Source organism: Rhinatrema bivittatum, chromosome 4 (assembly GCF_901001135.1).
Source record: "Rhinatrema bivittatum chromosome 4, aRhiBiv1.1, whole genome shotgun sequence".
Lineage (NCBI taxonomy): Eukaryota > Metazoa > Chordata > Amphibia > Gymnophiona > Rhinatrematidae > Rhinatrema > Rhinatrema bivittatum.
Genome location: NC_042618.1, coordinates 368912775 through 368931026, shown reverse-complemented (window position 1 = coordinate 368931026; position 18252 = coordinate 368912775). Strand labels below are relative to the sequence as shown.

Below are 18252 nucleotides of genomic sequence, written 5' to 3'. Positions count from 1 at the left end.
GCAAGGATGTGGTTTTCATCGAGATATTCAGTGAGTTGTTTGTTAACGGTTTTTTCAAGGAGTTTGGATATGAAAGGCAGATTGGAGATGGGACAGTAATTGGCTAGATCAGAGGGGTCTAGTTTAGGTTTTTTTTAGAATAGGTTTGACGATTGCCTGTTTAAGAGGGACAGGTACCTTTCCTGAGTTAATGGACAGGTTGATGATATTTGTTAAGGGTTTAGCAATCAGGTTAGGTATTGCGAGAAGATGTTTGGTGGGTATTGTGTCGGTAGGATGGGTGGAAGGTTTGGCTTTTTTAATGAGAATTTCTATTTCTAGTGTAGAGGTGCATTCTAGAGAAGATAGAATATTAGTGTTATTTCTAGTCTTGACTTGGTTGCAGTCAGGTTCGGATTGTTGGATGGGAGTGGATGATGCATTGGTGAACTTGGATATCAACTTGTCTATTTTAGTTTGGAAAAATGTGGCAAGTTCTTCACATTTAGATTTGGCTACGTCATCTGGGACGTCAGAAGCTGCTGACTTGGTAAGAGAATTAACGTACTCGTATAGCACTTTAGGATTGTATTGGAATTGGTGTATTTTGTTAGCAAAGAAATCTCGTTTAGTATTATTGAGTTTTCTTTGTACAGGTGTAGGGAGGATTTGAATTGTGCCAAATGTTTATGAGATGGGTCATGGCGCCAAATCTTTTCGGATTTTCGAAGTTGTTGTTTAAGGTGTTTTAGTTCGTGGGAGTACCAGGGTTTCTTTTTGTTGTTGTTTTGTGAGGAGATAAGTTTGGCTTGTAGGGGGCACGTGGAATTGGCTATAATATTTGTAATATTATGCCATGAGGCCAGTGCTGTGTCTGCGTCGGAGAGGTCTAAGTGATCAAGATTGTTTGAAACTGCTGAGATAAGGTCATCTCTGGTACAATTTTTCCTGTAATGGATAGTTTTCTTTATGTTATCATGGCATGTGGGTATCTTGAGGGAGAGAGATGCATTGATGAGGTGATGATCTGACCAGGGGATGGGTGTGTGGGAAGGAGGGTCAGTTTGAATGAGGGCATTAGTGAAGAGGAGATCGAGAGTGTGGCCTGCCTTGTGAGTAGGGAATTCAATGGATTGTTTGAATCCTAGAGCGTTTAGTGAGTCGAGTATAGCGTCACATGATGGGGACCGGGGGGAGCTGTCAACATGTAAGTTGAAGTCGCCTAATATGATTGCTGGGGTGTCGATAGAGATGTTCTTAGCGATGTATTCTATAAGAGTTGAAGGGTTGCTATGTAGAATTCCTGGGGGGGCATAGACGAGACAGATTTGTAGGGATGGGGACTTGAAAAGTCCTATTTCAATTTTAGGTGGGGGGAGGATGGGGAGGAGTATCATATTGAATTTTTTCTTAATGGCTAAAAGTAAACCACCTCCTTTCTTTTTTGCCCTGGGGATAGAAAAAATGTCATATGTATCAGTTGGAAGCTGATTAATGAGAACCGTATCAGATTCCTTTAGCCAGGACTCTGTTATGGCACAGATATCCGGATTTTGGTCTATGAGTAGGTCGTTGAGTAGAGGGGTTTTTTTGTTTAGTGACTGGGCGTTGAGGAGAACAAGAGAGAGAGCGGTGAGACCAATGATTTGGGTGAGAGGGGGGGAGATCATGGAGGGGAGGATGGTTCTTAGATGTGAGTGATGCCGTGGGTATAGGGGAGAGTTGGGCCTGTATTTGTTGTATTTGAGAATGGTGATTTGGTATTGATGCATGCTGAATGGATGTTAGGATGTAGTGTATGAATGGAATTAGGTACTGATGATAAGAGAGATAGGAGGAGGTACTTATATTTAAGGTTATAGAATGTACTGAAGCAGAAGCGAGGAAATGGTGAATGTGTGGAAGGGGGAAAGAGAGGGGACTGGAAATATTTGATGGAACAATTCCAGTGTGAGAGGGAGTGGAAGAGGAGAACTATGGGTCACAGCAATTGATAGAATGTAATGATGCTAGTTACAGATGTAACAGATGCTAGTTACTAAGTACAGTCTGCTCCTGGTTTTCAAGAATCTCCGCTAGATCATAACTCAGTGGTTGTGGAGTCAGCCCAGAAAAGAGCAAGACGGTCCAAACCTCATTCTTCTATACCTCCAGGAAAAGAACAAAAGTCCCTGGATGCATTGGGCAGACGTGTTTTTCATGGTTCAATGCTAATTTCTCGCATTGCTTCCTACCAATTATACATGGCACATTACAATAGGGACCTGTTCAAAAAGATCCAAGATTTTTCTGAATCTCTACCAGAACAATTTCAAGACCAGCTTCATACCCTTGCTCAAAAAGGTCTAGATGCTGGCAAGCATGAGGTCCGTGCTGCATACAACATCTTTGACACTGCCTCCAGAGTCTCTGCAGCAGGTATAAGTGGAAGATGGGCCTGGCTCAAGTCTTCAGACCTCAGACCAGAAGTACAGGATAGGTTAGCGGACTTACCCTGTGCTGGGGATAATCTTTTCGGAAAAAAGATTCAAGAAACAGTGGCGCAGCTCAAGGACCACCATGAGACTCTCCGTCAACTCTCCTTAGTACCTTCTGATTACTTTTCCTCTTCCAAGAGATCTTTCAGAAGAGACTCTCAAGAGGCCTGTGTACAAACCAAGGAGATATTACCCTTCAGCTTCCAGAGGTCGTCCCTCAGCCGTGCCCAGCGTCCGAATTTCGACTCCTTCCTGGAGAGCAGTGCCCAATCGCCTCTTCCTTCCGTACCAGTAGGAGGTCGTTTGTGCCACTTCACCAGCATGTGGCACACGATCACGACAGATCAGTGGGTACTAGCTGTAGTGACTCAAGGTTACCACCTCAACTTCCTTACCATTCGACTGGATTCCCCACCTCGATTGATGTGAGAAACATCCGACCATTCTCACCTTCTCGATCAGGAAGTTTCCATCCTCCTCGAGTACCGGGCAATAGAACCAGTACCCTTCTCCCAGCAGGGCCAGTATTTTCTAATCCCAAAAAAGTCAGATGGCATTCGCCCAATACTGGACCTTCGTGCCTTAAACAAATACCTACAAAGAGAGAAGTTCAAGATGGTGACCTTGGGATCTCTACTTCCCCTACTGCAAAGGGAAGACTGGCTCTGCTCTCTAGACCTCCAGGATGCTTACACACACATCTCAATCACTCCATTTCGCAGATTCCTGCGGTTCCTAGTTGGCCCAAAGCACTTCCAGTATCGAGTCTTGCCATTCGGCCTAGCATATGCCCCATGAGTCTTCACCAAGTGTCTTGTCATAGTAGCAGCCTATCTCAGGACTCAAGGTGTCCACGTCTACCCCTATCTCGATGATTGGTTAATCAGGGCTGCCATTCATCAAACTGCGCTGACGTCCCTACGTCTCACTTTGCATACCTTGATCTCCCTAGGGTTCCTTTTAAACTATCCGAAATCATTCATAGGGGTCGACTTGAACACTTTAAAAGCGAAAGCCTTCCAGCTCGGGATCGGGCTCTCACTCTCACTTCTTTGGCCCAACAACTGCAGTCTCGACAACACTCAACTGCACGTCACTTTCTGATCTTACTGGGTCATATGGCCTCCTCGATGCATGTCACTCCGATGGCCCGCCTTGCCATGAGAGTAATGCAGTGGACTCTAAAATCGCAGTGGATTCAGTCTTCTCAGCCTATGTCCACCATTGTCCACATCACCAACCAGCTCCGCTTCTCGCTGGCTTGGTAGATAAACCAATCCAATCTTCTTCAAGGCCTTCCATTTCAGGTTGCAGAATCTCAAATAACCTTGACAACAGATGCCTCCAACCTCAGCTGGGGTGCACATGTTGCAAACCTGCAAACTCAGGGCATCTGGTCTCCAGAGGAAGCCAAACACCAGATAAATTTCCTAGAGCTTTGGTCAATCAGATATGCTCTCAGGGTCTTTCAGGATTACCTCACCAACAAGGTCATCCTGATTCAAACCGACAATCAGGTGGCCATGTGGTACATCAACAAGCAAGGGAGAATGGGCTCCTACCTCCTGTGTCAGGAAGCTGCACAGATATGGGCGGAGGCCCTTTCCCACTCGATGTGCCTCAGAGCCACCTACTTGCCGGGAGTGGACAAGCTGAGTTGCACTTTTCAACTGCATGAGTGGTGCCTCAACCCCACAGTAGCGGACTCAATATTCCAATGCTGGGGTTACCCTCATAGAGACCTTTGCGTCAATCCACAACCACAAAGTAGAAAACTTCTGCTCTCTCACTCACAGCCAAGAGACACTTTCTCCCTCTCGTGGACCAGCAGTCTCCTTTATGCATACCCTCCACTTCCACTTATTTCGAAGACTCTCGTGAAGTTGCGAAAGGACAGGGGATTGATGATTCTGATAGCCCCTCACTGGCCACGCCAGGTGTGGTTTCCAATACTTCAGTACTTCAGGACCTATCAATTCACTGGCACATTCCTCTGGGGAAGGATCCGCTTCTGATCACTCAGAACGATGGATACCTACGTCACCCCAGTCTCCAGAACCTATCTCTGACTTCCTGGATGTTGAAAGGTTAATTTTTCAACCTCTTAACCTTTCAGAGCCGGTTTCCCGTGTCCTGGTAGCTTCTTGAAAGCCTTCCACAAGAAAATCTTATCACTATAAATGGAACATGTTTACGGTATGGTGTACTTCCATGTCCATCGACCCCCTTCACTTGTTCCACAGCGAAGTTTCTTGACTATCTTTGGCACCTGTCAGAGTCAGGCCTGAAAACCTCCTCTATCAGGGTGCATGTCAGTGCGGTGACCGCCTTCCATAAAGGTGTCGGGGATGTCTCCATATCGGTACAACCCCTGGTAATATGCTTTTTGAGGGGCTTGCTGCACCTAAAACCTCCATTGCGCCCTCTGGCCCCTTCTTGGGTCCTTAACATCTTCAGGAACATGGCGGATCCACAGCTTCAGGCCAGCCGGGGATTCCAGGGAAAAGCGGCGAGGAGAAGCCGCGGCAGCATCTGTCCGTCAGACCCGAAGGGAGTCGCCCCAAAGATAGAGAGGGTGGAGTGAGGGCGAGAACAGGCACGAATGCAACACTACCATCCTGCTTGTCCTGTGAGAAAGCAGAGTTGCTTACCTGTAACAGGTGTTCTCACAGGACAGCAGAATGTTAGTCGTCACGAAACCCGCCCGCCACCCCATGGTGTTGGGTTCGTTACATTTTTGTATTTTTTGCATGTACTTTTACTATAAGACGAGACTGAAGGGGGACCCCTGCTGGATGCAGAGTTGGTGCTATGCTGGGCATGCCCAATAGGTGCCAGTCAAAGTTCTAGAAACTTTGACAAAAGTTACAAATTTTTACTAATAGATCTGAAATTTCATTTTTGAGTTCCTTCAGAACCTGGGGTGAATACCATTCGGTCCAGGTGATTTACTCTTCAGTTTGTCAATCTGGCCTACCACATCTTCTAGGTTCACCGTGATTTGGTTCAGTCCATCTGAATCATTACCCATGAAAACCTTCTCCAGAACCGGTATTTCCCCAACATCCTCTTCAGTAAACACTGAAGCAAAGAAATCATTTAATCTTTCCGTGATGGCCTTATCTTCTCTAAGTGCCCCTTTAACCCCTCGATCATCTAACAGTCCAGTGACTCCCTTGCAGGCTTTCTGCTTCGGATATATTTTGAAAAGTTTTTACTGTGAGTTTTTGCCTCTACAATCAACTTCTTTTCAAATTCTCTCTGTCTTACATTTAACTTGCCAATCCTTATGCTGCATCCTATTTTCTTCTGTTCGATCCTTCTTCCAATTTTTGAATGAAGATCTTTTGGCTAAAATAGCTTCTTTCACCTCCCCTTTTAACCATGCCGGTAATCGTTTTGCCTTCTTTCCACCTTTCTTAATGTGTGGAATACATCTGGACTGTGCTTCTAGGATGGTATTTTTTAACCATGTCCACACCTCTTGCACACTTTTTACCTTTATAGCTGCTCCTTTCAGTTATTTTTCTAACTATTTTTCTCATTTTATCAAAGTTTCTCTTTTGAAAGTTTAGCACGAGAGCCATGGATTTGCTTACTGTCCCCCTTCCAGTCATTAATTCAAATTTGATCAAATGATAACTATTGCCAAGCGGCCCCACCACAGTTACTTCTCTCACAAATCCTGTGCTCCACGGAGAATTAGATCTAAAATTTCTACCCATAAAGATTTGATTGTGCATTTAACCTTATGCAGGATGTTTATCCTGTTGGACTCTATGCCATCCCGGACATAAAGTGCCACACCGCTTCCCGGATGCTCCTCTCTGTCATTGTGATATCATTTGTACCCTGGTATAGCACTGTCCCATTGGTTGTCCTCCTTCCACCATGTCTCTGAGATGCCAATTAAGTCTATGTTATCATTCACTGCTATACATTCTAATTCTCCCATCTTACTTCTTAGATTTCTGGCATTAGCATATAAACATTTCAAAGTTTATTTTTTTATTTGTATTTTCATTCTGCTTTTTAATTGATAGGGATAAATTGGAATTTTATAAAGGAGGCAGACTGATGCTGGATGATTTGTTAACTTCAAGTGTAACATATTCAATGCCAAACATAGAACCACGTTTTTAGAAGACCAGGGGAAAATTCAAAACTTGATATCTCAAAAGTCCGCCATCACTGCAAATAGAACAGGGAATGCCAAATCTGAATGTAATGTTCTCCTTTATCATGACATCATGTATTAGAATTAAATAACTAAATCCATATAAACTATGAAGCTATGACATTAAAGAAGCCTAGTTGAGAATGTATCCATGCATTGAAACTTGCAGCTGAGGAAATGTTTTTAAACAATTATGACATAAACTGTTCAACCACTTGTAAAAGAAAAATCCAGTTTTGTTGTCTGTTTAATTATGTTTCTAAATTAAAGTTGCACCAATATGGAAGTACTTGATCTAAAACACACCATTTCATATCTTGAAAGCTATGATGTTGAAGTAAACAATGATCGACCATTAGTGCAGTAATTTTATTCATTTGCAAACCACTCCTGTGTTCAGAAAGTTTGGTTTTGATTATATGCTTCATAAAATGCTAATCTTTGCTTTTGAATTTGTGGGGATGTATCTTAACACTTCAGTTTGGTTTTCTCATATCTTAAGATGGTGGTGCTATATTGATAACATTTTATTTTTCTGGACTGATACGGTGGAAACACATATGAGTGAATTTTCGAAGGAGTTACATCCTTAAAAGTAACACACAATTTTCAAAATCAATTTATGCGCAAAAAGTATGTGTGAAAATTTAACCGTAGGGAGTGAATTTCCAAAAGTTATGCACTTACAAGTAGAATTTTCAAAAGCCATTTACATGCATAAATTCCATCCTTTTGAAAATTACCTCCTTAATGTTTTTCTTGCTTAATATTTGTTATCGCCACTTAAATTTATCATACTGTTATCTTTTTTGAATATTAAGATCATGAAGAAAGATTAGACACTTTTCACATCTTAAAATCTTAAACCCACTGAACAGAATAACTGTTTGTGGCTATGATAGTTTCCATCCATGGAGATTGAGGCAAGGACTTTCCCATTAGCCAGTTACTCTGCATTAGCAGATTATGCTCTGACTTAATGGATAAAATAGAATTGCAGAATATAAGAATTGTTACATTTCAAAAACAGGCTCAAACCCACGTTAAACGTTTTTGGTATGTGGTTATTTATTGAATACCATCAAGAATACATACCAATGTGCTTTCTATTCTAATAGAAATATGCTCCTTGATTATTGGCAACCGACTGAAAAATCTGGTTTGGAATTCATGTTAAAGTATACCAACAATGGCACAGTTATTGCCACATGATGCAGTTTAATGGTTGGTGCGATGGTGAAGGCATCACTTTGAATATTGGAAGTTGACAAAGTGGCTGGTATCTCTTGTGTGATATCACTGATACTTTGGATGGGTCAGATGTACCTCTGAATCAGCAGCCTCGGTTGGGAGGCAAAACTTGGGCCCTTCTTGGGACAGTGTTCGAAGGTGAATGAGAATTGGGAACTTTATAATGGAAGGAAGAACATCGAAGGTGGATAAAAGTTTGAATGTTTATTAAAAAAAAAAAGAAAAATTTAATGAGCTCAGGTAGCCATGTTGATAGTTTGGAGGGAAAGTCTGTAAGGATACTGTTTTGGTGCAGGGATTGCTTGGATTAAACCATTTAAGATTTACTTCAAGCATGGAGGAAGAACATAAGTACTTTTGCTATGAATAGCTTTTTGGTGTGGGTGCAATGCGATTCAAGTGTGAGTTAGATGTGTGCTTTTAATTTTTTTAAACATGAACCTTGTTTGTGGTGTATGAGTTTTGACATCATTGTAAAAATTGCATTTCTGAAGAGATTTTGCAAAGAATTGTTGAATTGATATTCGTATAATATATTACATTAAAGGTTTATGATTGTTAAAAACTTTGTTGATGAAACCTCTTTCATGTCTAAATATTATAGAATAAATTTTTTTTGAATATTGTATAAAGATTTGATTGAGTGATACTTGATCCTCTTTTTTTTTTTTTTTTGTGCTACATAAGGAAACATTGAAACGATTTGGCCTTGCATCAAGCTTTTCAATAACAATCTATTATAGCTTTCTTAAGGGGAAAAAAGCATGTGTGAACATAGAGTATGATCCAATTTGCCTTTGAGTCAATCTCCATTTATTTCCTATAGTAGTCATTATTCTTGTGGGTCATATAGCTTTTGTGAACATAAGAATTGCCATACCGGGTCAGACCAAGGGTCCATCAAGCCCAGCATCCAGTTTCCAACAGTGACCAATCCAAGTCACAAGAATCAGGAAAGTACCCAAACATTAAATACATCTCTACTATTGCTTATAAATTAATAGCAGTTTATAGATTTTTCCTCTAGGAACTTATCCAAACCTTTTTTAAACCCAGTTACACTAACTGCTGTAACCACATCCTCTGGCAATGAATTCCAGAGCTTAACCATGTGCTGAGTGAAAAGAATTTTCTTTGATTTGTTTTAAATGAGCTATTGTTAACTTCATGGAGTGCCCTCTAGTCCTTCTATTATCTGAGAGAATAAATAACCGATTTACATTAACTTTTTCAAGTCCTTTCATGATTTTGTAGACCTCTATCATATCCCCCGCTCAGTTGTCTCTTCTCCAAACTGAACAGCTCTATCTTCCTTAGCCTTACCTCATAGGACAACTGTTCCATGCCACTTAACATTTTGGTCGCCAAGTGGAGCATGGCTCTATATGGACTCATCCATATAGAGGACTAATACCAATTGTCTATCTCAATCTGAAATATAAGTAGTAACCTGTCCCTTTTCAAAAATATATGTATGGTGCATGAAGCATATGATTAAAGCCAGACTTGTTGAACATTGGAGCTGTTACAAATGAAGAAAATTATTACACCAATGGTCAAGCGTTTAACTCAACATCACAGCTTTCAAGATACGAAGTGGTGTATTTTAGATCAAGTACTTCTGTATTGCTGCAGTTTTGATTTAGAAGTAGAATAAAAATGGAAGAGAACAACTTTGGACTTTCTTTTACAAGTAGTTCAATCCACGGGTCTGAAAAAGGAAGCTAAGGGGTATACATTATAATTGTATTGAAAACATTTCCTCTGATACATTCTCAATTAGGCTCCTTTATTTTCGCAGCTTATATTGAATTAGTTATTAGATTCTAATGCATGATGTCATGATGAAGGAGAATGTTACTTACAAATTCGGCATTCTGTTTACAGTGATGGCGGACTTCTGAGAAATCTAGTTATTTTCCCCGATGCAGTCTTTTTGAAACATGAGTCTACATCTGGCAATGTCTATGCATCAGTCTTCTATAGTGTTGAAATTAGGAGGAAAAGATACATTTGATGTATTATGAACAAATTTATTTGTATTTTCTTTAAATTGATAGCAGGGACTGATGATTGAAATCTGTGGGCAGAATTCTGAGATTCCAGCCAGTTCCTTATGGTCCTTTAGTAATGGACTCTTAAGGTTATCATTGCCAAAATGTATAAGTAGCATATTAAAAAGTATTCATTAGACTGATTGTTTTCATTTGATTTAATTTTTTAAGATATACTTTTTAAAAATATTTCTCAGCTTATTTAAAAATTTTAAATCTGGATGCAGTTTGAAAATTTTCATTTGTGATTTATTGATGTGTTAAATAATGGCTAGAACAATCTCATGCACATGCGCAAGGTATCAATATAATAATGAGTGACTGCAGAAGGGCTGACAGGTAAAACTTGTACTTTTTATTATTGCATTCATAACAGTGCTGCAATTATTTGTTTTATTGCTGAGGTTGTAGTTGAACAGTCATTGGGAATACTTCAAATGATGATACATGGGGCTGATGAAAATCAATGAGGTCCTCATTACAAAATTGAAAACCTGGGAAATTTTCAATACAATTCATAAAAAAAAAATATCAAACTGAAGGCCTTACTTATTTTATTATTGTAATTGATTATCACTGGCATGGATTTACTTAATCTTCTATGCTATTGGCAGCAAAAGGACTTGGCCTAATTGATTTGTTAAAGTTTTATAAGATTTTGAACATAAAAGATAAGTGTTTTGTTTGGTTTTTTTTTTTAGAAACATGTTATAAAATAACTTTTAAAAATTCTATCCTACTACTTACTACATTGTATCTGATTTTGCTGCAATGTGGATTTCAATGATGGTGTAAAATTCACTCCTGCAGAGAACAGAAATTGCTCTATGCTGGGCTATCCAGAGCAGCTGAAAAACTTTAGTTGGAGCCTGCAGTTATATATACCAAAGAAGAATAGTTGAAACCAGATAAGCAAAGTGATGTTTCATGCCCCAAAATGCATTTTGTATAAAAATATTAAACACTAGGATAATGTACATTTGTTTTTATTGCCTTATGTGCCCTTTTTTTTTTGTTTTATTTTTTCATGCAGAATTAACGATGCCTTCTGAGCAGTATGAATTACAGCTTCAGAACAACATCGCCAGCCTTGAGGGAAGTCCAGATTGGCCAGTTGCCAAGTTGGATCATGCAACATCAACAGTGACTGCATTGCAGCAGGGACAAACCAATTTAGTGCTGGGCCACAAAAATATCCTTTTTTTCTTCTGTATTGGATATAAATGTCCTTAACAAAGCAAAACATGTATAGCTCCTTGGTATTTATTATTATATTGTGTAGTCTTTAGGGAAAGATGTCTTGAAGAGCATTGCAAACTAAAAAATGATACCTACAGTATACTAATTGGAAATGATACTTAGACACCATAACATTGAAAGGGCTCTTCCTTATCTAACAGGTAAGTCCAGATGGATGGGTTTTTCTCCCCTATCAGCAGATGGAGATAGAGAACAAAAGCTTTACTGTACCTTCAGGTACTTAAATTACTGTGCCACCTGCAGTCTCTCAGTAATGTCTGTCTCCAGCAAGCAGATGGTAAGGGTGCCTTGCCTATCCTGCAGTCAGATGATCTGGTGGACAAATTTCTCCCAGGTGTGTCAGGTCATGTAGGCTATCATCTTGGTAGATTAGAAATGAGCAGGGGGTTGGTAGTAGTTCCTAATATGGAACCTAATATTGTGTTAGTACAGCATGGGTTATTTTTCCCTATCTGCTATTTGGATGCCCAGTCTTCCAGTCTTGCAAGGTCCTCCTCAATTTATACAATCTGCTTGTGATTTAACTACTCTGAATAATTTTGTGTTATCTGCAGATTTGATTACCTCACTCATCGTCGTATTCCTTTCCAGATAATTTATAAATATATTAAAAAGCACTGGTCCAAGTACAGATCCCTGAAGCACTGCACTATTTACCATTTTCCATTGAGAAAATTGACCATTTAATCCTACTTTCTATTCCCTGTCTTTTAATCAGTTTTTAATCCATGAAAGGACATTACTTCCTATCCTATGACTTTTTAGTTTTCTTAGAAGCCTTTCATGAGGAACTTTGTCAAACGCCTTCTGAAAATCCAAATACACTACATCTACTGGTTCACCTTTATCCACATGTTTATTAATCCCTTCAAAAAAATGAAGCAGAATTGTGAGGCAAGACTTCACTTGGGTAAATCCATTCTGGCTGTGTTCCATTAAACCATGTCTCTTTCTATATGCTGTGTGATTTTAATCTTTAGAATAGTTTCCCCTATTTTTCCCGGTACTGAAGTCAGGCTTACTGGTCTATGATTTCCTGGATCAACCCTGGAGCCCTCTTTGAAGAAGATCTGGTTAAGCATCTCTGTGAATCTGAGGTCTATAAATTGAGGATAAACCAAAGGAGTGCACAAATGGTTTCTCAATAGAAAGAAGTTTTGTGAAGCTAACCACTATTATCCAGGGAAGAATAGTTCTCCCCAGTGCCGGTATAGTGGAAGATTCCAGTCCTTTTGAGGAGACCGTGCACCAGTTCAGGAGGTCTTACAGTTTTCAATGAAGTTCAGTCAGTCCACTCTTCGGTCATTAAATCGGGTGATGATTATCACAGTTTTAGTAAGAGTGGACTAAAATAAATATTAATGGGTTTTTTCCATGGCAAGAGACAGTTACGCTTTAGCTTTTGCCTGCGCCAGTAGTTGATATATTCATTGTGTCCCCCTGTGCTTCTCAAAGAGAAAGGGGAAAAATCCACTCTGGATCATCTCCTCTTTTTGGCAGCAGTGGTCTTGGTGTCAGAAGAGGAGAGAGGTTTGGGTGTTGTTCCACATAAGGGCAAGGTCGGTTTTGAAAAATGACACTGACTGGGCTAGGAGCACCCCAGGCTGCCTGCTGGTTATCGAAGAAACCTTTTTGATGTATAGGGGGTTAGGGGTGAGAGGTGGGGGTTCAGGACACTAGAAACCAGGATAATGTTTTTTTTTAATCTTTTGAAGGGGGTAGGAATGGTATGGTAGGGAGACTATCCTTTATCTAATGGGCTTTTTGGCATTAAAGGGGAGGAGGGAAAGGGCCATTGGTGCATGTGTGCCATGTATTGATTAATTTAATCTTGGGGAGGGGGGCCAGTACCGCCATGGTAGGTGGTGGGAGGGCGGGGTCCATATTGAGCCCCCACACCAGGTGATTTTATTTTGCCTTTGGAGGTGTGGTGCATCGGGTATCTTGGCCCTTGAAATATGCAGCAGGAGCATCAGGCGCCCGTGTTAGCAGCTCCGATGCTCCCTAGGGAAAGTTATCTATGCTTCTCTCAAATGTGATAAAATAACAGGACTGACTTATTTCTAAGACAGCCACGTTATTCTATTAGGATTGCCTATGCATAAGCTGCTTTGCATACATTAGGCAATTTTATGCATGCAAAGCAATTTATTTCCATAATTGGAGGAAATATTTGGTTATATCATGCAGTAAACAGCATTTAACTCGCAATATCACCATGTCGCTGCTTACTGAATCCAGGCCTACATTTGTACCCGAGGCAATGAAAGGTCAAGTGACTTCCCCGCGGTCACAAAGGAGTGGTAGTGAGGTTTGAGCCTTGTTTCCTTGGTTCACAGCCTGCTGCTCTAACCATTTGGCTACTCCTCCACTCATGATCTCGAATACGTTTTTTGTATCCATCACTTCCACTGGGAGTCTGTTCCATGCATCCACCACCCTCTCTGTAAAGAAATATTTCCTAAGATTACTCTTTCACTTTCGTCCCATGACCCCTCATTTTAGAGCCAGGTTCTTTTCCTGAATCTGTCACAGGTATTCTACACTCAAAGGGAACTGATTCAATAAAGTGTGCTCAGCCTAGCGCACAGGTTTACGTGCATTTTGGATGCGCTAGACTAGTACCGGATGCAATAAGGAGATTAGCCCATCCAAAACGTGCGTCCAAACAGCCGTGTAGCCGATATCGCTGATCACATGTAAATTTCATGTAGATGATGCTATTAGATATTACACCCAATGCAGAAAATCGCTGTGTGCCCAAAGTGCATTTTTTAACTTGCAAATTTAGCTCCAGTTCTGGAGCTAAATTTGTTGGTGTTAAAGCTGGTGTTAAATTTGTTGGTGTTAAAGCTGGTGTTAAATCAATCTGTGAGTCAAGGACTCAGGAGAAATTAAAAACAGTTTTCTCAGCATTCAGACAGGTTAATCCACATCCAGTGGGTTATGCATCTCTACCAGCAGATGGAGATAGAGCAAAGCTGATGTCACGGTATATATACCCCAGCACTGGCATCAGTCCGCCAGTATTCTCCGTCTCCAGCAGATGGTGGATGTGCATCTCCCTAATGGAGATTGATCGTTTTAAAAGAAAAAAAAAAAAGGAGAAAGAAGGAGATTAATCACTTACCACTTCTCCTGAGGTGATACCTGGTGGCCCCTTCCTCAGTCAAGTTCTCCTGTGGTGATATCTGATGATCCCTCCCTCAGTTGAGTGCCTCGGTCCGGTAGCCGGTTTTCCAGCATGGACATAGCTGCCAGGTAAGAATCAGCTGAGAGGCTAGCAGGTGCAGGAAGCTGAGCATGGCGATTAAGGCATTAGCTCTCTCCCCCCACAGCTAGAGACTGACTCTGTACTTGGTCAGGATAGGCTGAGCTCAGGTATGTAAAAAAATAAATAAAAATAAATCCGTAAGAGAGAGAGAGAATTTTAGGGATTCCTTTCCCCCTCTTCTGATCTGGTCTCTGACCCTCGGTGCACCAATCAGATGTTCATTCCTGCCTCTGTGAGGGGATTGAGGAGTCGCAGCAGTTTTGGTGGGTTGCGTGGCCTTTTGGCTAGGCCCCGCTCTTAGACTTCTCTGAGACACCATGTGATAGGCTAAACCACCGTTCGCATGCCTTCCGTTCATCGGGTCCTAGTGCCTAAGCTCTTCATCATTTTGAGAGTTCATGCTTTTGGGACGCCCTATCGCAAATATAGGCATCCCATACTTAGACGTCCTGTGTTTTGGGCATCCTGTCTGGGCTTCCTTGTATAGATGCACAGTTGGATGCACAATAATCAGATGCTTGTTTGTAAGCATGCTGCTAATGGATGGTTTATCTATGGCACTGGTAGCAATGAAGCCTAAACGTCTTGCGATTTGCCCTTCTTGTCATATTCGGGCATCACAGCACCACTGCCTGGAGGCTCAGGGGGAGTTGTCTCCTGCTGATTTTGCTGAGCCCAGCTCTTCCCAGCAGGATACAGGAATGGGACTGGAGGGGGATTTGTTAGAAGCTTGGTTTTTAGGCTCCCCTAATTGGATTTTCAGTAGGGGAGGATTGCTCAGGTGGCGCCACTCCGGCCCCTGGTTTTGGTATGGATCCTTCCGCCCTTCTTTGGTGGAATTTTTTCAAGGGCTGCAGTCCCTTCCACAAGCATGTTTGGCGGAGCCGACCAAATCTGGAAGTTCAGGAACACAAGCTGCGGAATCCTGCAAGTCTGGTGCTGCGGATAAGTGTCTGAGTATGTCTCGGCTTACTGCAGGTTCCACTGACGGGGGACTCCAATGGCTCAAATGATGAGGGCAATCCTTACTCCCTGGAGGATGGGGTGTCTCTCCGGGTTTAGAGCCATGTAGATAGATTGCCAGCTCTGATCTTCCAGACACTGATAATGCTGGGAGTCTGGGTGTTGGTTACATGTCTGAGCCAAAGAAGAATCCCATTTTAGTTACCTTGATTGGCCTTGAATGGGGCATTCTGGAAGCTAATTTTATAGTGGGACAAACCTTGGAAGGGGCTGTACCCCCCTGGATCCGGCAGCGAGAGAACGGTTGTGTTTTCTGAAAGTGGATGTCCTGGTTTGTGCAGTCTCCTAGCAGATGACCTTTCCTGTAGAAGGGGGAGCAACATTGAGGGATACACAGGGTAGGAGAATTGAAGCTATTCTTTTGCAGACCTTTCAGGCGGTGGTAATTGAATTGCAGTTAACCTCTTGCTGCTCCCTGGTGGCTTGTGCTTGCTTGCTTCTATTTCAGGAAGTCAATGGGACCAGCAGCTGCCTTTTTGATAGATGTGGGCTTTGCCTTGGTCCATCCCTCTGCCAGAAGGGAGGCTTCGGTGTTAGTGGTGCCTCGATTGCTGGAGGGTAAAATGTGGTGCTCTTTCGGCTTGAGGGGCCATGCTAGGGGTTTCAGATGTTTTCAACCCTTCAGAAGAGCGACTTCTCAGGGGGCTCGACTTCTGAGTAGGTCTCAGTTCTTTCAGCCTAGGCTGCCTAGATGGAGCGCAGGCTCAGGTGACATTGCCTCCTGACTCCCTTAATGAAGGTGTGTTGACCTACCTCCTAGAACAGGAGAAAGGGGTTCGCCTGTTTCCTTTTATCGGAGGTGGGTCAAGATCATGTCAAACCAGTGGGATCTGGAGGTGATAATGGATGGCCATGCTCTGGAGTTTCTGCGTTCCTTGGGATGTTTTCATGGTGTCTCCCTGCGACTCTCCATAAAAGAGGCTGTCAGTGGAATTTACATTGTCGAGGCCCCCGAGCTGGTGGATAGTGTTTCCAGTGCTTAAGTAACAAGAAAATACAGGCTGTTATTCTATTTATTTCATTGTACCCAAGAAGGAGGGGTTCCTTTCACCACCTCCTGGTCCTAATTGGAATCAATTGTCATTGTGAATGGTTCATTTACACATGGAAACCTTACACTCAGTGATGGTGGCAGTACAGTCAGGGGAGTTTCTTAGGTCTCTGGATTGTCAGAGGCATATCTTTAATTTCCCAATTACCAAAATCCGATGGTTTCTGCAGTTTGCTGTTTTAGGGTGACATTATCAGTTTTGAGCGCTACTTTTTTGTTTGGTCACCATGCCCAGAGCCTTCTCCAAGGTGCTGGTGGTGGTAACGGCAATGTCGAGACAAGATAGCATCCTGGTCCACCCAAACCTAGACACTTGGCTAATTTGGGCCAAGAACATGGAAGAGAGTCTTCAGGCCTTGCGCAAGGTAGTGAACGTTACCAAGAGCAATGTACAGCCATCTCAGATGCTGGAATGTCTCGGTGTTCATTTTCTCAACACAAAGCACGGCAGGATGTTCCTGCTGGGGGTCACATTCAGAAACTGATAGCACAGGTGCAGCTACTGACAGAAGCAATTCGCCTGGTGATATGGTTGTACCTGCAGGTGCTCGGTTGATGACAGCCACCGTAGAAGTGCTCTGCATATGCATACTCCTCAGCGCACACTGCTTGCACGATGGAGTCCACAGTCTCAAGACTTCTCGATATGGCTTCAGTTTCTGGTGGAGATTAGCAACCAAATGCAGTGGTGGTTGAAAGCAGATCTAAGGAAGGATGATTCCCTACAAATACCAGACTAACTGGTACTCACAATGGATGCGAGCCTCCAGGGTTGGGGGCTCACTGTTAGGAGTTGATGGTGCAGGGGCACTGGAGTGCAGAGGAGTCTCTTTGAAGCATTAATCAACTGGAAGTATGTGCCATTCGGTTGGCATACTTGCAGTTCGTTGACTGCTTGCAGGGTTAAGTGCTCCGAGTAATGTCAGACAATGCGACAATGGTGGCTTACATTAATTGCCAGGAAGGCACCAAGAGCTAGCAAGTGTCACAGAAAATAGTCCAGCTCTTGGAATGGTTGGAAGTACAACTTCAGGAGATCTCTGCCTCCCACATTGATGGAAATGACAATGTAAGAATCTATTTTCTCAGCAGTCTGGATCCATAAAAATGGGAATTGTAGGATGAAGTGTTCCAGCTCATAGTGGGCCACTGGGGCCTACTGTTTCTAGATTTGCTGGCAACATTGCACAATATGAAGGTTTCTCCCCCTTTTTTCAGGCGTGGGGGAGATCTGAAGTTCTTGGACATCGATGCTATTGAGCAAGAGTGGCCATAAACCAAGCTTCAGTATGCTTTTCCCCATGACCCATGTTAGGCAGAGTGATTCGGAAAACTGAAAGACACACGGGGCTGATGCTTCTGGTGACTCCAGGTTGGCCCAGGAGGCTGTGGTATGCAGATCTGTGGAGGCTCCTGGTGGACTCTCCATCCCGGTTACCGGTCCACAGTGACTTGCTATGACAGGGACCTAGTCTTCGTGTAGATCCGTCTCAGTTTTGTCTTATGATATGGCCCTTGAAAGGCTCTGTTTTTAGCTTTTGCTTGGGTTGGAGAGTGAGGCTTGGTGTGAGGAACAAAGTGTGCTTCCTCATTCAGTTAAGATCCCGCTCATTTCAGAATTCTTACAAGGTGGGTCACTTAAGGGCTTGGTCCTTAAATTCTTGAAGGTGCAGGTGGAAGCTCTTGCCTGTTTCAAGGGTCAGGTA

General features: G+C 42.3%; 1 protein-coding gene across 1 annotated transcript in view; it reads left to right on the top strand.

The window, feature by feature from the left end:
* The window catches only part of NUP210 (nucleoporin 210), a 307403-nt gene that overhangs the window by 81685 nt on the left and 207466 nt on the right, over positions 1-18252 (top strand). The window contains 1 exon segment of the mRNA XM_029600827.1: positions 10972-11130. Within this exon segment, the coding sequence (XP_029456687.1) occupies positions 10972-11130 (159 nt within the window).